The sequence below is a fragment of the Lagopus leucura genome, unplaced genomic scaffold (genome assembly GCF_019238085.1).
Source record: "Lagopus leucura isolate 7727_CA_CO unplaced genomic scaffold, USGS_WTPT01 Super-Scaffold_100157, whole genome shotgun sequence".
Taxonomy (NCBI): Eukaryota; Metazoa; Chordata; class Aves; order Galliformes; family Phasianidae; genus Lagopus; species Lagopus leucura.
In genome coordinates, this window is record NW_024962334.1 from 27,385,482 (window position 1) to 27,405,938 (window position 20,457).

Consider the following 20,457-nt stretch of genomic DNA (forward strand, 5'->3'; position numbering starts at 1 on the left):
CCATGAAAAAGTATATATATATTTGTGTTTAGATGTATAGAAAAGTGCATATAAACGTTTGTATATAAAAATTGGACTAAGTTATATTCAAGTATTAAAACCAGATTGCTGTATCGCTGTTTCATCGTTACATGCTAAGATTTGGGGTACCAGGCACTCTTCTGCTGAAGGTTACATTATTAAAACTGCCTACAATGTTGTAGCCTTAACTTAGGAAAATGCCGACCAGGTTGGAGATCAAAGATCACTGAAGAGGTGTGCAGACTTTTCCCAGCCCATCTGCAACCCTGAAAGATTGGCTAACAGTGAGAGAGCAGTTTGGCCCACCAATTAATGGGTCAGCTCTAGAAAACATAAGGGTTATGTGGAGCTTTGGGACCAGCGCGTCACCAAAGCAGCTGTCTGCAGAGATTTGGCCACTATTAATCCCGGTCACGATGCTGACCTACACGTCAACCACTGAATCATGGGGTTAAGATCAAATTTTGCTCCCTTTGAGCTTCAGTGCACCGATCCTAGACTTTTTGTAATTCCACACTAGCATCCCCTAGGCTGACCACAAGGCAGAGCCTGCAAACGTTACTGTATTTTCCTTTTTGGCTAACCGTTAGCACCGGCATGCTCCAGGGTCGGCAGTGCAGCTGGAGCCGGTAACAAGGCCCGCGTTTAGCCCGAGGGAGCACATCCAGGCAGGGCACAGGCAGGGGACGCTTCGCAGCCCCTCAGCGGCCACGGTGGCGCGACGGGCCGCCCCGAGCGGGCAACGGGCAGCGCGGAGCTCTCGGGCCTCAGCGAGGCCGCACGGGGCTGACATTGCCCTGCCACCAAGGTCAGCGGGCACGGCGCGGCGCCAGGGCGCGGGGCAGCCGGTGGCACCGTCACTTCCCCGCGAGGCTGGCGACGCGCCACCGCGAACGGGACGGGACGTACAACGAGAGCAAGGGGGGCCGTCACGAGCTCCTTGGAGAGGAACGTTCCGTCGGCGGGGCGGGGCGGGGCCTGCGGAGCGCCGCCCCCCGCGGGTGTAAATAGAGGCGGCACGTGAAGGTGCTCCCACAGGCGGAGGGGCAGCGAGAACCCCGTTGGTAACTGGCGCATCGCCGACCGACCGAGCATCCCCGATCGCCACCTCTGCAGCCATGAAGGCCGCCCGCATCGCCCTGCGTACCGCTGTCCCCCTGGCCGGGTCTGGGGCCGGGGCCGGCAGCGTCCGCAGCAGCCGCTTGCCGCGGGAGGTGGAGCAGTTCTCCCGCTTCTCCCCCTCCCCGCTCTCCATCAAGCAGCTGCTGGACTTCGGTGAGAGCACCGGGGCCGGCGGTCAGCCCGGGTCTTGGGGCGGTGGGGGGCTGCGGCTCTATTTGGGGGTGTTAATGGGGTGTGGGAGGCAGCAGTTAATGGGCTGATGGATGTTTTCGCGTTCCGCGGCGCACGTTATTAAGGAGGAGTCATTAGGCTTGTTCCGAGGGAGCGAACAGGCTGTACCCGGATCCGATTACGGAGCTGGCAGCGTGAGCTGTGCTGCTCACGTGGCACGGTCAGACCGAATTGTTTACGAAGGCTGGAGAGCTGCTTCAAGAGGATTACAGAGTCACCGTTTCCCTCCTTCAAAATAGGAAATGCACAAGTATGGAGCGGGCTATGTCTTACTGTCACATAAATGCAGCAGTGTGCACATAGGAGAACTGGCCACTGATCACGTGCGCCTTTGCAGTCAGTGTGATCCTGAAGTCTGGGGAAAGGTGGCAGTTTGTACTTGTATATTGGAGAAAAATAGTTCCAACGTGCTTTTCCTGGATTTGTTTCATAGGCTCGACTAATGGATGTGAAAGGACTTCCTTTGCGTTCTTGCGACAAGAGCTCCCCGTGAGGTTTGCGAACATACTGAGAGAGATTGAGCTCCTTCCTGATAAATTGCTAAGCACCCCATCAGTGCGGTTAGTGAAAAGCTGGTAAGTGAAAATGGCCTGGACTGAGCCTGCAAAAGAACACGGCTTCAACAGCTCAGTTGTCATGGATGTGTTTGAGTAATGGAAGACAGTAATAAAATACAGAAGGAATGCAGTTTATTCATCAAAGCTGAACTGCAAGCTGTTTTACCTTGTCCTTGACTAGCATGCAAAAGTTAAACTAAAAAAAAAAAAGCGTCTCTTCAGCTAACAACTTGATGTAGCAAGGGAAACTTGCTTCTACTTCTTAGCAAGCAAGAAGAGAGTGAGTCTGGATGCCATGTGAAAACAGAGCAGAGCATATGGAACTGGAAGATCAGGCTGTATGCTTGTTTGGGTCCCTCACTGATGGGATTGCTAACAGGACTTCCATTCTGTAGCAAATTGCCTTGACCTGTGAGGTGTTTATCATTCAGTTAACATCCACTCTGTAGGGCAGTGATTAGATCAGAATTAACCTTGTTCTACTGGCACAATTGCAGCACTTGCATAAAGAGCAAAAGTAGTAAAGTAAGATCCAGAAACTGTTCTTAATCTAATAAGCTACGGTTGTGCCTTGGCAATATGCGTCAAGGCTGTCAGATGCCATTAGCAAAGAGGATCAAGTACTTAGTTTCTGTCAAAGCTGATCAGACCTGGAAAAACTTTTGCTCAGGTATTTTCCTAATGATGATCTTATTTTGAAATGCCTGTCTTACCATCTTGAATTATAAGAGAATAACACTGACATGTTATTGTGGTGATGTTTTAAATTTCTTTCTGGGTGGCAAACGCAAGAAGGCTTGTGTGACGTCTAGGATTCAGGCAGAAGTGACTGTCTGTGTTCCTGTACTTAAGTGGAGCTTTGTTCTGGAGATACTTTTGGATTTCTAACTAACATGTTAAGAGTTATGACTATAACAAGACACTGATCATCTTGTTCATACTAATAAAAATCAACTGATAACATGTTTCTTCTGTGTTTTCAATAGGTACATCCAAAGTCTAATGGAGCTGGTTGAGTTCCATCAGAAAAGCCCAGATGACCAAAAAGTCTTATCTGAGTAAGCTTTCAGTGTTTTTTTTTTTTTTTGGTTTTTTTTTTTTTTTTTTTTTTTTGGACCTTCTGAACATACATTGAATTTCTTACAATGTAGTCACTTCAGAATGACCATTGTCCTGAGATGAAGTTGATAATCTAGTATGAAGTGCTGAGCGCAGAGCAAATTGGTAGAAGTATCTGATTAAGTTAAGCAATACTTCTCAAAAGATCTTACGTAGCTTTGTTTCTGGGCACACTGCCCCTCAAACTGTGACGACATAAAGATCAATGAAAATTATCTCGTGTCAAATCCCAGCTTCCTTCTATGATTTCAGCTAGGGGTCTCTTAACCCTTCATGCAAACTGCATTCCCCTCTATGCAAACTGTTATGAATGAGTAAAAATGCCACAAATTTGAAGTGGATAATGATTATGCAGATTATATTAAAATATCAAACTCAGAATTCTAAGTCAGTGAGGAATTAATTTTAAAAAGAATGGAATAAGAAACCATATTAAGACTCTTCCAGTTATCTGTGCTGCTGGATTGGGTAATAACTTTATACTTGCTTTCATGTAGTCTTAGAGTGATGTTCTAATAAAACTTTTTTGATCTAGATTTATAGATACGTTAATTAGAGTTCGAAACAGACATCACGATGTAGTCTCTACAATGGCACAAGGAGTAATTGAATACAAAGATATGTTTAAAGTAGATCCTGTCACCAATCAAAACATTCAGTACTTCTTGGATCGTTTTTACATGAGCCGCATTTCCACCCGGATGTTGATGAACCAACACAGTAAGTAGAAGTTCTTATCTGTGGAAAGGCTTTAGAGAATCATGGAGGGACCTTAAAGATCCTCTAGTTCCAACTCCTGTCTTCAACCAAATGAAAAACAACTGAATGTAAGCACAGCTCAGAGCTGTCAGAGAGAGATCCGTTTCAGATGACTCTGTGAGACACTGGAAAGTTAGACTGCCTGACTTAAAGTAATGGGAGAACTTACAACTAGTCTGTAGTCTAGAAAGTAAAGTCTCTTGTGGAAGATGAGGTGCTTTTTTTGCATTTTAAAAGCCTTTACATCTTGAACTGCACATAAATCTGCCAGTAGATTGCCTTTCTAAATCTAAAAAGGGCATAAACAGTACTGATATGATTGTCTACTGAGATTATACTCAATATGAAATTGTTTTGTAGTATAGCAAGTGTGATTAAGTACAGTATTTGTTTTCATCCAAAACAGCCCTTCTTTTTGATGATAAATCCAGATCAGGTCACCCGAGGCACATTGGAAGTATTGATCCTTGCTGTGATGTTGTTGAGGTAGTGAATGGTAAGTGTTCTGATGTCTTTAACATGATCAGCATTTGGTTGCAGATACTTTGGATAGGCAGTGTGTGTAGCGTAAGATGTTGAGTTTTTTGTTGAAATAGCTGAAAACAGTCTATCGAAGCATGAGTTTTTATAGGATATAATATACAAATTAGCAGTTAAAAAAAGAAGTAGCAGGCCTAGCAATTGTCAGATGTGATAGGAGTGAAAATCATCTGTAGTGTTGGAATCAGCACTACCTAATCGTATATAATACACCAGATGCATCACCAAATTGTGCTGAAAACTTGCCTGTGCTGCTGTGATGTCCTGTTTAGTCTCACTTTTAGTGCACACAGTGGATGCATTATCATGCCCTGTAAAGCAAAGATTTATAGTCTGTATCACCTTAGCAGCTATCACAGTTAAATGTTGTATGTTGCCATGCATTAGAATGTTCTACAATATGTAATGCTCCATTTCACTTGCTTTATTTAAATAAATATTTCAGATGCTTTTCAAAGCTCCAAGATGCTATGTGACCAGTACTATTTAACATCTCCAGAACTGAAGCTTAATCAAGTAAACGGTAAGAAGAGGGCTTATGTCTTACTTTTTATTGTAGCTAAGTCGATGCCTTTAATGAATCAAAAGGCTCTCATTTCTATAGCCATGGTGGTACAGATCATTTGACCTGTCTTGTGGTATTTCTTCTGCACTTCGTTACAATCACCTCACTTAAGCTCCCGTGTCAGATGTCACTGCATCTTAAACGTGAGATTTCCTGAGGCTATATTTACAGACTTGAGTACAAGCCTAGTTTGTACTTAAAAATAAAATAAGTTGCTGAGAGGAGCTCTGTATCTGGGTGGAAGAAGTCTGTCTACTGACTGAAGAACACATGTTCTAGTCTAAGCTGCAAATGTGGGATCTTGAGCATGTGTCAACCTCTGAAATACTTTGTGTGTAGAATGGAATTAATAATTAGTAAGCTGGTGATAATTATTACCTGAACAAAATTGTTCAGTTGTGAGGAAACACTCAGAATTTAAATATTTTCTTGTTTGTTTTAGTGAATAACTTGCTTATTGTAAAATTTGGATGCAGTACCAAAGACAAACAGAACTGTCCCCCTCATAAGTCTTACTTGTCTTTCTCTTCTTCTAGGAAAACTTCCAGGAGAGCCAATTAACATTGTCTATGTTCCATCTCATCTTTTTCACATGCTTTTTGAGCTCTTTAAGGTATGTCAGTATATGTTGCTTCTTTCTTCTGTTTTTCTGAGTGGAAGTTTCATTATTTTCTGGCTAGACTTGAATGAAGTAGAGTTTTTTGCATGCAACAGTGGGATTTATAAAAACTTACTGTGTGTGGCAGTTTCTAGGAAAATATTTGGACACTTTCACATGGTGGTAGCAAGTGGGACAGGATATGGTAGAGAGGGAGTAAGTGGTACATGGGGTTGTGACAACCATAGAGCAGTTTTGCTCTGGGTTAAGTAATGCATCTTCAAGTAGTAAATAGGGCTGAACTGATGTCCTGCCAATATGGAATGCTGAGTTCTGGCAGTCTATAGTGACTACTGAACTCAGTTTTCCCCCCACAAGCATACTGACTCCAAAGGGTGTGAGTTTATTTTACTTAGATTTGCCTGGCTAGATATTGGTGAAAAACACATCTTTCAAAAAAAGTAATCTTTTAAAACGTAGAGGTGTTCTTACATGTGAAAGCTCCTGCTCTCTTTATGTTACGTAAGTTGCAAAGTGTTTCTCAAAGCTGGTAGTAATTGGTGGTAACTGTGCTTAACTTCTGTGACATAGCAGAAATATTAATTTGATTTTAATGCATAGATTCAACACTGATAATGGCAACCTTCATTTCCATAGAATTCAATGAGGGCAACAGTTGAATTTCAAGAGAACAGTCCTTCCCTCCCTCCAGTTGAAGTAACAGTTGTTCTAGGACAAGAAGACCTGGCCATTAAGGTATCTCATTGGCCATCTACTATATGGCCTTAACATAATCCTTATGATTGCATGTGCTGCAGCAAATTCCATTAGAACTTCCACAAGTTCTGTGACAACAGATGAAAGATAATACGTATGAGCTTTCTGTTGATAGCATACATCTAGAGCAATTATCTAATTGAAAGTATTACTGAAAAGTAATATTCTGTGAAACAAATAGCATTTATTATTGTTGGATTTGTTAAATACCAGTACTTTAAATACTGGGTTTAGTGCATGATCCTAGTTAACTTTATTTTTCTTTAAATCAGATCTCTGACAGAGGAGGTGGTGTTCCAGTAAGGAAAATTGAGCAGCTGTTTAGCTACATGTATTCCACAGCACCAACACCAAGGACGGATGATGGTCGACAAACTCCTCTTGTAAGATGATTTCAATGCTGAAGTTGCCATAAGTATTGGGCAGATTAATAATAAATAATGAATGTTATGTCTACCCTGCTGCTTTGTAGGGTATGCAAAGATTGAGCCTCATAGATAAGAACTATCATTCTATGAAATTTAATATCTAGCTCAATGAATGTGCCTTTAAAGGTATAAACAGAGACAAATATTCCAACCTAATCTGATTTTTCTTCTACTCCAATGACAGTAATTAATTGTCACTCCCATTCAGTCATCAAACTTACTAGAAGTGCTGCCTTTACAGAGGCGAGCACAATGGGATACATTTAGATATCCACTAGTAAAAAACTTACACTAATCAAGCTGTACTAGTGAAAACTGGACAAGGAAAACACAGAAGCGTAATGCATGGAAGTAAGACTTGAGTAGATCTATGTTTTCCCTCCGTGATGGAGGTTTTTTTTAAGTATTCAATTTTTATATGAAACTGATTAGAGATATCTTCTAATAAGAGAAAGTACAAATGACTTCTGAAGTCTAGAGTTTCTGAAAATTTTCTGGCTATTTATTTCTAAGTCATAAGAGCTAACACAATTCATTTCTGTACTGTACTCTTTAGGCTGGCTTTGGATATGGCTTGCCAATTTCCCGTCTATATGCCAGATACTTCCAAGGAGACTTGAATCTTTACTCCATATGTGGCTATGGAACAGATGCTATTATCTACTTGAAGGTACGTTTTACGTTTTTGTGTAAAAACTAAATAAACACTGATAACTACTGTTAATGCAGTAAAGTGACTACTTCAATATCATATTAAAGGTAAATTAATTCTCTGAGCAGGAAAACTTTTTTTTTTTTTTTTAAAGAAATGCCAGTATGTTTAAACAAGCTGTTGCTTTCTTTTTGTTGTTCAAGATACTTGGCTGTATCTTGAGTCTCTACTGATGAGAGCTTGGAATGAAATTCAGAGATTCTTATGTTAGATAGATTTGGTGTCTTCTGGTTTATAGAATAGGAAGTACAAAGGTAAAATGAAGTAATGGAAATGAGATGTGAGTAGCAGATACTGTTTCTGTCACTGTTCGTTCTTAACTCTAGACAAAGTCTATGTAAACTAATCATGAAAGAGTCTGAATAAGCCCTTAGCTGCAGAATACATAGGTAGGAAAAGATCACATCTTGAAGTTTCTCTGTAATTCTGTGTATTTCTTTTCTGGTGCCTTCAGGGTTTTTTTTGAAAACAGGCTACAGAATACCTTTTTAGGGCTGTACAAATGCATAAACATGATCTGATGTTATGCATTTGTCCTGCAAAGCTTAGATTGTGAACTTAGGTACTGGAGTGGGTTAACTGTTGCAACTGTTACAGAAATGTTTGTGTAAACTTATTTTGTAGTGTCACTTTATCAATCCTTGATGTATACTGCATGAATATTCTCAGTGTAATTTCTATTTCTTTTTAGGCCCTATCAACAGAATCAGTAGAAAAACTTCCAGTTTTTAACAAATCTGCTTCCAAACATTACCAAGCAACTTCAGAGGCAGATGACTGGTGCATCCCAAGTAAAGGCCCAAAGCAGACCGCAGCTCTCTGAAGGGAAGTGGCTATAAAGGCATCCAAGGGGATCAAGCTGGCTTATTAGAGTAGTGTTTGGAAGTACTCATCTACCTCCAAACAGGCAAATTCTTCTGTTGCAGGACTGGCAGAAGAGGAAGCTAAAGATGTTATAGCCTAGGCTGTATACATTAAATGCAAAATCTTGCTGTGAACTTCAGGCTGAAGAAAATAGAAGTGCATATGTCTTTAAAGAAGGGATATGTGTATAGAGGAAACTCAGGCTATTTTTGTTATGATCAAAGACTTTGTGGTGGAGGTGTGCAATTTGAGTCCTGTCTAATGCTTGAATTTTGATACTGATAAATACATCAGTTAAGCTGGTATATATTTTTCTCCTAGAGTAGATATCAGCAGCTCATTTTACAGAAATCCTCAGGTAGATAGAAGTACCTGTATTAAAAGCTGCATTTAGAACATCTGGAAAATATTCTTTCACCTTGCTGTAAGACTGCCATGTTATAAACATCATCCAAATAGACCCTGACTGGAAAAGAGGGAGGGAGCCCTGGTAAGAAAGAAGTGTTTTTTTCCACTTGTAAGGAAGTCCTGTCTTAACAAAAGAAGCAACCCGATTTTCCAGTAATCATTAAGTGATGCCTTGCTCTGAGTTACACTTCATTTTGTGTTTCTTCAAGCTGTTGATGGAAAAGCTAGTGAAGCAAGGCTCCTGTGCATAAGGTAACTAAGAAGAGAGATTTTAATGAAGCAACTTGATATCAACAGCTATGAGGCCAACTTACATCTTGCCTGTATCTCAGTGCTCATGAAAGTATGTGCGAAGTTAGTTAGGATTTTCCAGGAACTGAAGTCAGATGTGCAAGTTGAAATGAAAGGTTTCGATGATGCTTTGTTATATGGGCATGACATGGGAAACAGCGTGTTTAAAATGTTATCCTGTGATTCTTTTTTGTCAGTCTGTAAGATAACCAGTGGGTTCAGTGCACTAAACCAAAATTTGTCTACTGCCATCTTTGTCAACTATGTATTGGACCACGCTGTCTAAAGTATACAGGGATTTGACACCTTGAGAGCTGTGATGGATGCTGAAATCTGTTAGGTTTTTAGGAAGAGTGGCGTTGGAGTAGAATGTTGTTCTAAGCACTGTCCTTTGTAGTGGAAAGGTCTTAGGAAAAGAGACTGAAAATATCAACAGCACTGATAACTTTTTATGATGGTTTTTATGAACAACAAAAGGGGAGTTGCCACAGGAGGAGTGCCAGTGGGAGAGAGCTGTTGAGAAAATGGTCCATTCTTAGTAAGCTGCTACCTTTCCCATCCCTGTGGATTTTTCCCCTCCTCGTAAGTAAAGTAATGGAATTTACTCAAAGTAACAAATTGCTCAGCTGGACAGTCAACAAGCTTCACTAGGGCTGTGTAATGTTACTTGAATTGTTATTGGCTAACTAGCATCAATATCCTAAGTGTAAATCCTTCTTGGAAGGAAGTTGCAAATACAGTATTTAAAGCATCCTGCTCAGTGATGTGACAGTTTTCTAAAGCAGATTTGCATTTGTTGGGCAGAAATCTACTCCACAGTCTACTGTGAATAGCAAATGCTTTTTAAGTAGCAGTAAGAGAAAGCTAGATCTACCTTTTGTGTTCTAAAAGCTTTTTGGGGGTAGATTTCTCAGTGGAAAATAAACTAGTATTCTGTTCATTTATTTCAAATAGGAAGTTTAGAAGTAATGGTGATAATTACTGAGCATATTGACTTAAATACTGCATTGAAGCAACTCTTACCCCAGTGAATAAGCTGTGATCACCAAAGGTCACCATTTCAGGAGTATTTTCACTCACTCAGTGAATGAAATGGATAACAAAACTGAAATATCTTTGTCTAGAAAATACAGATGTGAAAAAACTGCTTTCACTGCCATAATGTACTTGAATACTCTGACCTTGTATTGAATATAAGGTCACAAAAATATGCCTAGATAGTTATTAAGTAAACACAATACCTCTTTGCACTCAGTTATGCTTGACTGTGATTTATGATGTTGTGATAGACTGTAGATTTGTAACACAGCTTCAGCTACTGCAGCTTGAAGTTGTAATGTCTGTTTTTAAAAGCATCTGAAGCATGTGAGTGCTGTAAATGAATGTCTGTAATAGTGCTTGCAAATAGGGGCTTTTTGGATAAGTGTAATCTCAAAGTTGTATATGCAGAACATACAATGAAGACAGATGTGTGTAGCACTTTAGGAAACCTTATGGAGCCTCCTTTAGTATTAAAAACTTGTTAAGGGCTATCTGCCTAAATAAAATGCTGTCTCTTTCAGCCTTTACTGAATTTGTATTTCTGGAAATAGAGCTGTAGTTTTAAGCCTTTTACGTGTTTGTTGATACTGAAATAATTTTGTAATAAAATCTTTCTAATGATTGTCTACTATCTTTATTTCTGTTAAGTACACTGCAAGTGTAGACCAATGTGAAGTTTCAAAAGACATCAGACATGCTGTATGTAATGTAGCTTAAGGTTGTAAAGAAATCTGCAGTTAAAACAGCTGTTTAAGCTTCAATTTTGTTACCATGAAAACTTCCTCTTGTTTGCTGGCACATAAGTCATTGTGTACCATATTTGCTTGCTTAAGGAATTCTTTTCAATGTGATCATATTGATCTGTTTCAATTTATTTGGATTTGATTTTTAACTCCTGATCCACTCCTTGTCTCATCTGATGTGATTTTCTTTTTGTAATCAGTTATTACAGTCTTAATTACTAACATCTTGCCTACAAAAAATGCATCCTGCCTCTGCAGACTCCTAGCTCCAGAATAAGGTATGCAAGTAATCTTGAAGTCTTAATAGAGGAGAAAATAAGAAACAAACAACTTGCATAAGATGAATCAGTGACAGTCTCAAAATGAGTGGTTTCAGAAGCCAAATGGGTAAGTGACAAGATTCTTGTCTGCCATTCCCAACACTGTTGCTGTGCAGCAATTGTGTGGGAAAATCAAACTATTTCACTGCCAAATGAAGGTTCCTAAAAACTGCACTTATGTAAAGGCTTCCCACTGGAAATCTAGGTGACTGTCTCCTTCCTTGCATGAAACATACGTTGTATAGCTCGGGAACAATAGGACAACTGGGTTTTAAGGGCTGCTTTAAAATGGAACTATGGCTATTGGTCAAAGCAGTCTGCTGCAATAATACAGTCCTATGCAGTCCTGGTCCTTTCACTGACCTGTGTTTTCCCAGCAATATACAGCCTTTGCCTGAGTTTCAGTAAGATGGCCTAACCCTTAGGGTGTGTGCTGTGCAGCTGTGAGCTGGGCAAGCTGCAGCTGTGGGCAGCCTGCAACAAGCCTGGCAAGCATGTGGCCCTAGCAGGTAATGCATGATCTCCCTCATGCTGTTCTCAGGCAACTTGCTTTACCCCCAGTTCTGTTGTCCAGAAGGCTCCAGTAGTCGGAAGTTTTTTCCTTCCTGCACATAAGCTTGTTGAATGCAAGTGGCCATGCACCCAACTCCTGACTCAGCAAGCCTTGGAGGTACTGTGATTGGCTTGCTTTCAGCATGTCAGAGGTGCAATGAAATCAGTAAGTTTAGTCATGGCTGAATTACATTCTGGTTTCACACAAGATAAGCAGATGTTGCGCTTCCTAGCCTTTTACCCTTGCTCTGGACATCACAAAGGTTCCTGAAGTCAACAGAAACAACATCAAAACATCCAGTGTTTTCTATTCCAGGTTGTTAGATAAAATGCTTAACACTGATTCTGTTGCTAGTGCCTTGGGCACTCCTCCAATTTAATTTCTCTGTTGCCTGATAAGGTGTTGTTCATTATCATCTCTTTCCTATCACTTCACCAAGCTCTCAAATACACCAGACTTTGCCCTCAGTGTGTGGTAATGTCCCTTCCATAGCTTTATTATGAAATAGGCCTCGATAGCTTTGATAAGGAGAGCTACCAGACTCAAAAAACAACTTTGTCTCCATGTAGTGGTGCTGATGATCTGAGTAATCAGGTTATTACCCCAATAACTCTCTGCCATTAAGTCCTTTTTGGTAAACAGAATGTAGAGACTGGCATTTGTCATTTCTTGGCTCAGCTAATTGGTGGAGGCACTGGAGAGTCATTGCAGTGCAAAGTGGAAGGGACTTTTCCGTTGATGTCTGATTTTGCCCTTCCTAGAAGTTGGCAACACAACTCAAATTCCTGTATCCCAATGCTGTATTACAGGAAAAAAGTGGTGTTGTGTGTGGCTGTGCTAGCACGCATGTTCAGGACAGAATGACATCATGTAGCGCCTGGCCAGATGCTGCTCCTCCCTCCTCTCATGCAACAGAGAGAACAGGGCATCCTGGTGGACATCTCTCCATTCACCTTATGGGAAGGAAGGGCAGAAAATGCTTGCAGGGAGTCTGAATTCTTTTTTGCCATCTCAAACATCAGATGGCACAACAAAAGGCTGGAACACAGTCCTGTCTTTGGAATATTCTCAAGCTTCTTCATGTCATTTTTTTATACCAGTACAAAAATATGCATAAGTTATCAAAGCTACTCCTCACCCCATCTTCTCTATATTCCTTAAGAATAAACAACTAATCAAGGTGCAGTGAATTGCCCCATGCAGAATTAGCACAGGTTTACACATCCCTCCTCTACTTCATGTGTGAGAAGTAGCATCCCAAATAATGAACCTCCCACTGCCCTGTGGGAGTCATGTCATTGAAAACCCAGACAAACGTGTGACTCTGAAATACAGCAAGAGGAGTAACCACCATTGCAGGCTGCAGTGCATCCTCATGGAGCTGAGAGGGACTGCAGTTTTGGATTGCAGGGACCTCTAGGGATCAACTATTCCAACCCCCTGCTAAAGCAGGTTCCCTGCATAAGTTCCCTTTGTAAGTTATGCAGGGAAGTGTCCAGACAGCTTGAATATCTCTGGAGAAAGAGACTCCACAACATCTGGGCAGCCTGTGCCAGTGCCCTGTCACTCTGAACAGTAGAAAAGTTCTTCCTCTTGATTGTAGTAACTTTCTGTCTTTCAGGATTTTGTCCATTGTCCCTTGTTCTGTTGCTGGGCACCACTGAAAAAAGTCTGGCCCCATCTACTTGACTCCTGCACTTTACATACTTAACAAACAATGATGAGATCAACCCCTCAGTCTTCTCTCATCCAAGTTGAACTGTCCTGGATCTCTCAGCCTTTCTTCATGTAGGAGATGCTCTGAGCCCCTTTTGTTTACAAGTTGAGCCTTCTGTACTGTATTACCTTAGTTGACAGGACCTGAAAGTCAAGAGCTTTGGCAGAAGAAGCACACCAAGTACAGTGTGTTATCACAGCCCTACATAAGTATGCATGTACATATGTGGGAGCTGACTAACTAAGCTCCCATTCTGTGACCAGAGCTGATATTTCCCGAGGACCTCAGAAAGCTTATCCTGGAGCAGACACCTATTAGCCAGCTGAATAATTCTCTCATCTTCAGACAACTCAATTAACTGTGATGGGATCCTTGGTGCCCAGGGCATACGCAGGCACCTATTCTCAGATGGCTTCAGCTGTGAGCTAACTCCCAGCCCATTTATTTGCCTGAAAATAGAGACCAGTGCCATGCAAGATTTGGTGCAATCCACTTGTCTCCCATCTGTTGCTCTAGAAGAAGAGAAGTCTGTCCCAGATCCTTTGTCAACTCTGCCAGGCCCATGCAAATACCTTGTATGGATGCTCTTGGCTTTCTTAAGTATCAGCGAATGTATCTGTTTAGGTAAATGAGTCAAACTGCCCTGCTAATTCTGGATGGCTGTGGGAGGCTGCAAATACACAGAGTTCTAAACAGCGTCACCACTGTCATTGCTGGATGATGGAAAATCCCAGACAATATTTATTCTGCAGCAGATGCCAGCAGGAGCACTGCAGAGCTGTGTCAGCTGGGGGTTTGTCTGGCTGCAGTGCCTCACAAACAGCAGCAGGCAGTAAGGCTTTTGCAATGTGAGCACCTGAGAGCTCTGCCCAAGATTCTGCAGCCTGCTGGAGCCATGCTGCCTCTGCCTGGGACACCCAATTACTTGATAACTGTCATGACTTCACAGAAAATTAGGAGTTAGCTGTAATTTATGCTGATAATTAAGACTTTCAAGAAACTAGACGCACTGAATGCACTTTCTGAGTGTTCATTCTTGTGCCTGTGGTCCCCTGTTTTCTAGAAGCACTGCAATCCATGACACTTCTGGTTGATTTTTAACAAACTATCTGGTACGTGGGCAGAATACTTGGCAGGGTTCCTTGCCCTTCCCTCCGTTGGGGTAGCACACCTTTCAGTCCATAACATGCACTGCAAAGCGTATTGGTGGCCTGCAGCCACTCCCCTGCTTGCAGAGGGTGTTATTGGAGGAATTCAGCCTTTGTGATGGGGTCGTTCAGGTAGTTTATGCCTCTCTGGATATTAATGGGTACGTGTCATTGCTTCACAGACCATAGGAAGCTGTTTGCTCAGGCATAAAACTTAGTGTTTTTTTGTTGACGTTTGTGCTTTGTTAGGAGCTGACATGAAACCGTCTGAACTCACTTGACAGCTCTCCCTTGTTTCTAATCAGCTTCACTTCAGGTTTTACGTAAGTACACAATGAGGAAAGCTTCAGTCTGAAAATCTGACTGGGGAGACTCAAGTTCTCATAATTTGTATCATTTGTGGAGCTGCCCAGAAACAACCACTGGTCCAAATCACTCCACCTGCAGGGCCCTGGGGGTCCTGCCTTCCTCTTCCCCTGTGCTCCCCACTGCTGCTTGGGTGCCAGCCTGCACCCTGTGCACTTATCTCTTGTGGCCACCCACGTTAAAGCTGCTGGAGAAATGGCAAAGCTATTCACTGGATCACCACCAACTGCTGCAGGCAGACCGCAGAAATTATATTACAGAGATTAGCATTCAGAGCTGACTGAAAGAGATGTTTTTATCCTTCTCTGAAGACCTCTTGTTGCCTTCTCCTTTGCTCTGCAATGGAATTATATTCTCCACCTGGTAGTATTGATGCTAAGGGAGAGGATGTGCCCTGACTTTAAATCTACACCACTGCAGTCAAACAGATCAGAGAAGAACCACAGATCCTCCTATTTCCTTCCAGGAATGAACATATCCACTGCTACAGGAAATGAGAGTTCTGTCTTCAGCAGCATGAACTGTCAGGGGACAGTCAGTTCATTTCATGAGGACAGGAGATTCAGGCAGAGCTGTTGATTTTGCTTTACTGTTTCTTTGAATTATGCTAATGCAGCAATTTTTTTTCTTTTTCCTTAAGACATTTCTAGCATAAACAAAGTATATTTGTGTATGTTGTATTGTTTTCACTTATAAAACTTCTTTTTTAAGAAGATAATACTTTCCAGCAGTAGTTATTCAGTTGTTCTCACTTGTAAGAATATAGGTAAAATATCAATACTCTGCCTCTAATCTGGTTTGGGAACTTCTGCTGATTTGATTTCCATAATGAGCTCTGTTCTTTGTAACATGATTCTAACGTACACTAAACCTTTTTCTCATTTTCAGTCAGTACAAAGTGTAACAATGTGATCAGCACACTAACCAATGTAAATGTTGAACAACAGTAGTGGCAATTAATTTTCACTCACCCTATGGCCACTGAAATCAATGGCAAGTTTCCAGTTGACATCAGCAGATCAAGAACAGAGTCAAAACAGCTCAAGTTGCTAATCAGCAGGGAGACATAGGTGTTCCTGAAGGTCTCTAGAAGATAAGAAGCATACTCACTTCTAAGTCCTCTAGAGCATAACCTCAGGAAAGAGTCCGGTCTTACGGCGTCATCTCCCTATGGACTGTACAAAATGGGAAGCTTAGGTGCAGAGCTGCTGCTCGCCCTGAGAGGCAAAAGCATCCCTGTCCAGCAGAACAAGGAGCTTGTCTTTGTGTTCATGCCACCACGAGCTCTGCTGGGATAGAAGGGCTTTGTCTGCACCTGGACTCAGAAGGACAGGGCACAGCACATGGCAGTGGCCAGCCACAGCTGGTGCTCATCTCATACAGCTGAGACTTTTTTAGAATAAAGGATTAAGAGTGTCCAAAACATGAACAATGTGAGGACCTGCTTCAATAAGGTTAGAAGATGATTCCAGCTGTTCAGGGCTGGGAGCCTAAAAAAAGCTAAGCATGCCTCCTGTAGTCAGTGTAGCTCCAGATGCTTGGAAGCAAATGGGTGGATTGAAGGAGAGGGCAAGTTTGTGGCTGGTGCTAGATAAAATGACACAAAGCACTGCTGCAAGCAAGGAGAGAAAGATTATAAACCTTAAAAACAACCTTCAGGAAACTCGTGGCTGCTGTTCAGCTGTTAGCTGCTGGCTCCTTTGTTCTGCTTTATTCAGCTTTCCATCCTTTTTTTTCCCCCCCAACAAAAACACTGTGTGCATAGGGGCCGCAGGAGGCAGCAGCGGCCTCTCTTGGCACTGCTCTCACATTCTCCAGAGAGAGAAGCAGCAAAATGACAGGACAGCATGTACCCTGCCAGCCACAGTGAGGACTTGAAAACATGTTTGTGTCAAGTCAGCAAGAGGCCACTGGGCTGATCACACCACCGCCCTCCATCTCTTCCTCTCAAGGCTGCTCAAAGGAGCAGCGTCAAAGTCCAGGCCCACGCTCAAGGCAAGCACAGGTGCTGCTGGCAGTTTGATCTTGACAGCGTGGAGCCACTTGCCCCACTGTAACCAGTACACCCAGCTCACCCCAAAAATAGCAGGAACTGCCTCTCTCCCTGCCCCAAGTTGGAAAGAGCTGCTCAAGTGGGTGCCAGCCACCAGGCAGGACCTGATGCTGGCTAACTGCAAACCCAGCAGCATGGCCAGGTGATGTGCCCCCAGCCATCTCCAAAGCTTATGAGGATATGGGAAAGACAAGGATGTTAGAGGTGACACAGAATGTGCAACCCCATGACAGCCTGGGCCAGGCTGGGCTAAGGCCTACAGCATGGAAAGATGCATGGATGGTGATGGTCAGGTGTTGGTGGAGCTTCAACCAACTGGAAAGGGAAGAAGAGAGAAAGCTGTCTGTCCCCCACAATCTGTCTGTGCACCCAAGCAGTAAGGAACATTTAGCTGGACAGACTTAGTTTCAGGAAGCTGGGTAAACAAGGCCCCATGGCCTGCAGAGCCAAAGAGATTGAGAGGCCCCATAGTCCAGCAGGCTTCCCTCCACCCTTGCTAGAGGAGGGAACAGATACAGAGAAGATCTAGGGTTCATGAGCCACCCTGTGTCAGGGCTTTTGACATTCACAGAGTGGCTAGGTCAATCCATTTTCTTCACAGAGGAAAAAAAATTACTGCTAAACTTGTTTTAAAAAATATGAGCTTCAGGTGACTGCATGATGCTGCAGGGAACACAGTTTGAAAGCAGTGAATACCGAAAGTCACACCCAAATGCGCAACAGCTAACACACACAGCAAGGTGACAGTACACAGCTCTCTCCCTCCCATTTGCATCCTCCAGAAAATTCAGCCCCCGAGTGCTGGAGCACACACTCAGAAAAACATTGAAATAATTTGTAAATATTGCCTGTATAATCAATAGACATTAAGATGTTACAATCACAAAATAAACAAGAGAGTTAGGCGAAGTAGATTATGATAACAGAAGAGAATAAATGGAAGGCTTACCCTCAGTTGGGCTCATCACAAAACACCAGAAGGCAGAATCTCCAGACAAGATCCTTCCCCTCTGGTAGCCAGCTCTTAAATAGGTCTAGGAGGAGCCAGGCTCCACCCCTTCCGGCAGCACAGGAGAATTGCCTTCACCTGTGCTCCTCGGGCTGACTCATGGCTCGCCTCAGGTGGTCAATCAGAGGTTCAGGCCGTGACTCAGCAGTTCCCATACACTGCCTTATCAACAGGACTGGGAACACCTAAATGCTATTATGTTAAACCCTCCAAATAATTTCAATGCCAATCCAACCCAAATAGTAAAGCAACTGGCTCTCCGTTTTATTCTGGAATGTCACACAACCCACAGATCCCAGCATACCTGATTGCATTAGGGAACTTTAAGACTGGGAAAATGCAGCAGCACATACTGTACTGCATCTACACAGCAGCTGCAAATTATACAATCAGTGTCCTGATATATGAGCAAACAGGTGTAAATATAAAAGTTAATTGTTCTTCTTTCCAGATGGTCAAAATTCCTTCAGTTGAGAAGAATCTGACTTGGTGTGTGCATGGGCCTGTGTAATTCATTTCAGATTATTTTTTTCTTCTCTGTAGCAAAAAAGCTGCCCTAAGCAAAAGCTACCAAAATACTGTAAAGGTGAAAGAGAAAGTTATCACTGAAATTCTCTGGATTTATGATAAAGGAAAGGCAAGGCTATGGGAGAAATGGGCCTGAATGACATGCTGGAATTTCCAGCAAGGCTAGCTCAGAGCTGCTGGCAGTGAGAGATTTGTTCAGTGCTGACCCAGGCAGACAGCGTGACCTTGAGTTCATGAGAGCCATGCACACTGGGAAACAACAGGAGCGACTCACAGAAGCGTTGGCTCAGCTTTAGTATGTAGGTGTAATTCAATGGACTTCTCTATAGTTGGCCCTATTGGGTGATTCTTCTCTGCACGGATGTTAAAATACCTCTGTTACTTTCTGTCAGAAAACAGCTTTGTACTGATCGCAGTGTCTCCTCAGCCTGGATCTCCAATGTGCTGCGTGCCTGTGGCCTGCCAACGTACTGCCTTGCCCTTTTGCAGCACCTCTGTTTTTGCACTGCTTGAGCCAGAGTCCATGCATTTATAAGTCCCACTATTCTCTTTCCTCTTTTATGGGGCATTATTCTGAAGCAGGCTTGCTACTCTTCTGTTCCTGCTTGTTTTTCCTCAGATCTTAAGAGTTATCTGTTCTTGGCCCCTCACCAGCTGGAGGGTTTTGTGAGGTTATCAGGAACAGGTGAAGATTTCTTTTCTTGATCAAACTTGTCTGCATTCAACATCCATCTACCAAAAATAGACAGCAAGCTTATTGCTGTACCCAGTGCAGCTCCCTGTTGACAGTCACTATTGACATAATCTAACCCAGTGCTAATTGCAGTGTAAACAGCCTAGGAACCATATCAATTGCACTGATAAAAGGCTGAAGTGCAGATGTATTCTGGTACCAAGCAAAAGGCTGGTAGCAGCATCCCTAGCTAGCCCTCATTGGAAAGAACACAGCAGTTCACCAGTGGTGTAAAAATCATCCTGTGCCTCTCTGTTCTTGTTTTAAATGCCTTAATTGTAATTTAGCAGTGTTTCATGGGGTGCCAGTGCAAGGCAAAGGGCTAAGGAAATGTTAACTGTATATTAAAATCAAACAGGTCATTGGAATGCATAGTAGTCTTAGTCACCTTTCCACTTTATGTGCTATGAAGCTTAAGGTGCATTTGGAGAAATGGTCAGGAAAAAAAATTTGGAGCAGCCAACAAATTTCATCTGACAGTTGCTGTATATAGCAATCTTTTCTGACCCACTCACTCATCTGCTGTAGCAGAAGTTCCTGCCGTTCCCAAATAAAGACCGTGGTAGATCTTTCCACTACTTTAATATAATCCTTAGGGAGGTTAAGGTGTCAGGCACTAGCTAGGCTTTGGCATCTCTGCTAATAGCATGTTCTGCACTGTCATTTAGTAGAAGTGCAAACCCTAGGGAGCACAGGGAAATGCTACTTCCATATCCTGAAAGTAAATGGAAATATTGCTGTGTCTGACCCATCTGTATCTTGCAGCATTTCAGAAAAGCAGCAGCAGCCCATCAAGAGCCCTGCAAAGCTTGGAGCATGCTGAAAAGCTAGCATGCCTCCTTGGCTTTTCCAAGTATAATAAAGGTATATAAGAGCACAGGCCACCCCAGACTATTTCAATCTTCCTTCCAATCTCGAAAACTGAACTCTTGTATATTTAATTTACAGGCATTTGTCCCGCGGGCAAAATGTACTGCCAAAAGTCATAGTGCATTTTGAAAGGGCATTCCTATAATATGAAGGAGCAGAGTCTCTGATCGTTTTAATTGGCCCAGCAGTACTTTCAGCTAAAAGTAAAGCTGCTGCCTTTCATGGCAGACCAGAATCTTCCCCCTACCTCTAATAATTGTGTTTCTGACATTTTATAGAAATAGTTGTCAGTCTTGCTCTGGTTGGGAGATATAAAGAAACTCACAATCACAGCATTTGATTCTGTCAGAACTGGAGTATAGGCTGTAACAGATTGCCCCATGG

The 20,457-nt window shown here is 42.4% G+C and overlaps 2 protein-coding genes across 2 annotated transcripts in view; one reads left to right on the top strand and one right to left on the bottom strand.

The window, feature by feature from the left end:
- The first annotated feature begins 1,047 nt into the window (after positions 1–1,047).
- Positions 1,048–10,655, top strand: PDK4 (pyruvate dehydrogenase kinase 4). The gene is made up of 11 exons (XM_042888418.1): positions 1,048–1,296; positions 1,808–1,949; positions 2,918–2,989; positions 3,586–3,770; positions 4,216–4,305; positions 4,795–4,872; positions 5,451–5,527; positions 6,170–6,268; positions 6,562–6,672; positions 7,274–7,387; positions 8,121–10,655. Exons 1-11 carry the CDS (start codon positions 1,140–1,142, stop codon positions 8,250–8,252), a joined length of 1,257 nt encoding a protein of 418 aa, XP_042744352.1. The 5' UTR covers positions 1,048–1,139; the 3' UTR covers positions 8,253–10,655.
- A 7,530-nt stretch (positions 10,656–18,185) lies between these two features.
- The window catches only part of ASB4 (ankyrin repeat and SOCS box containing 4), a 30,565-nt gene continuing 28,293 nt past the window's right edge, over positions 18,186–20,457 (bottom strand). Inside the window, exon 7 of the transcript XR_006181907.1 lies at positions 18,186–19,202. The gene's annotated coding sequence lies outside the window, so the exon portion shown is untranslated. The remainder of the gene's footprint in view (positions 19,203–20,457) is intronic.

Excerpts from the sequence above, each read along its gene's own strand:
- PDK4 (XM_042888418.1), top strand. The coding sequence starts at position 1,140 with ATGAAGGCCGCCCGCATCGCCCTGCGTACCGCTGTCCCCCTGGCCGGG. Across the intron at positions 2,990-3,585 it reads GACCAAAAAGTCTTATCTGA|ATTTATAGATACGTTAATTA; the intron begins GTAAGCTTTCAG and ends TTTTTGATCTAG. Across the intron at positions 5,528-6,169 it reads TGCTTTTTGAGCTCTTTAAG|AATTCAATGAGGGCAACAGT; the intron begins GTATGTCAGTAT and ends TCATTTCCATAG.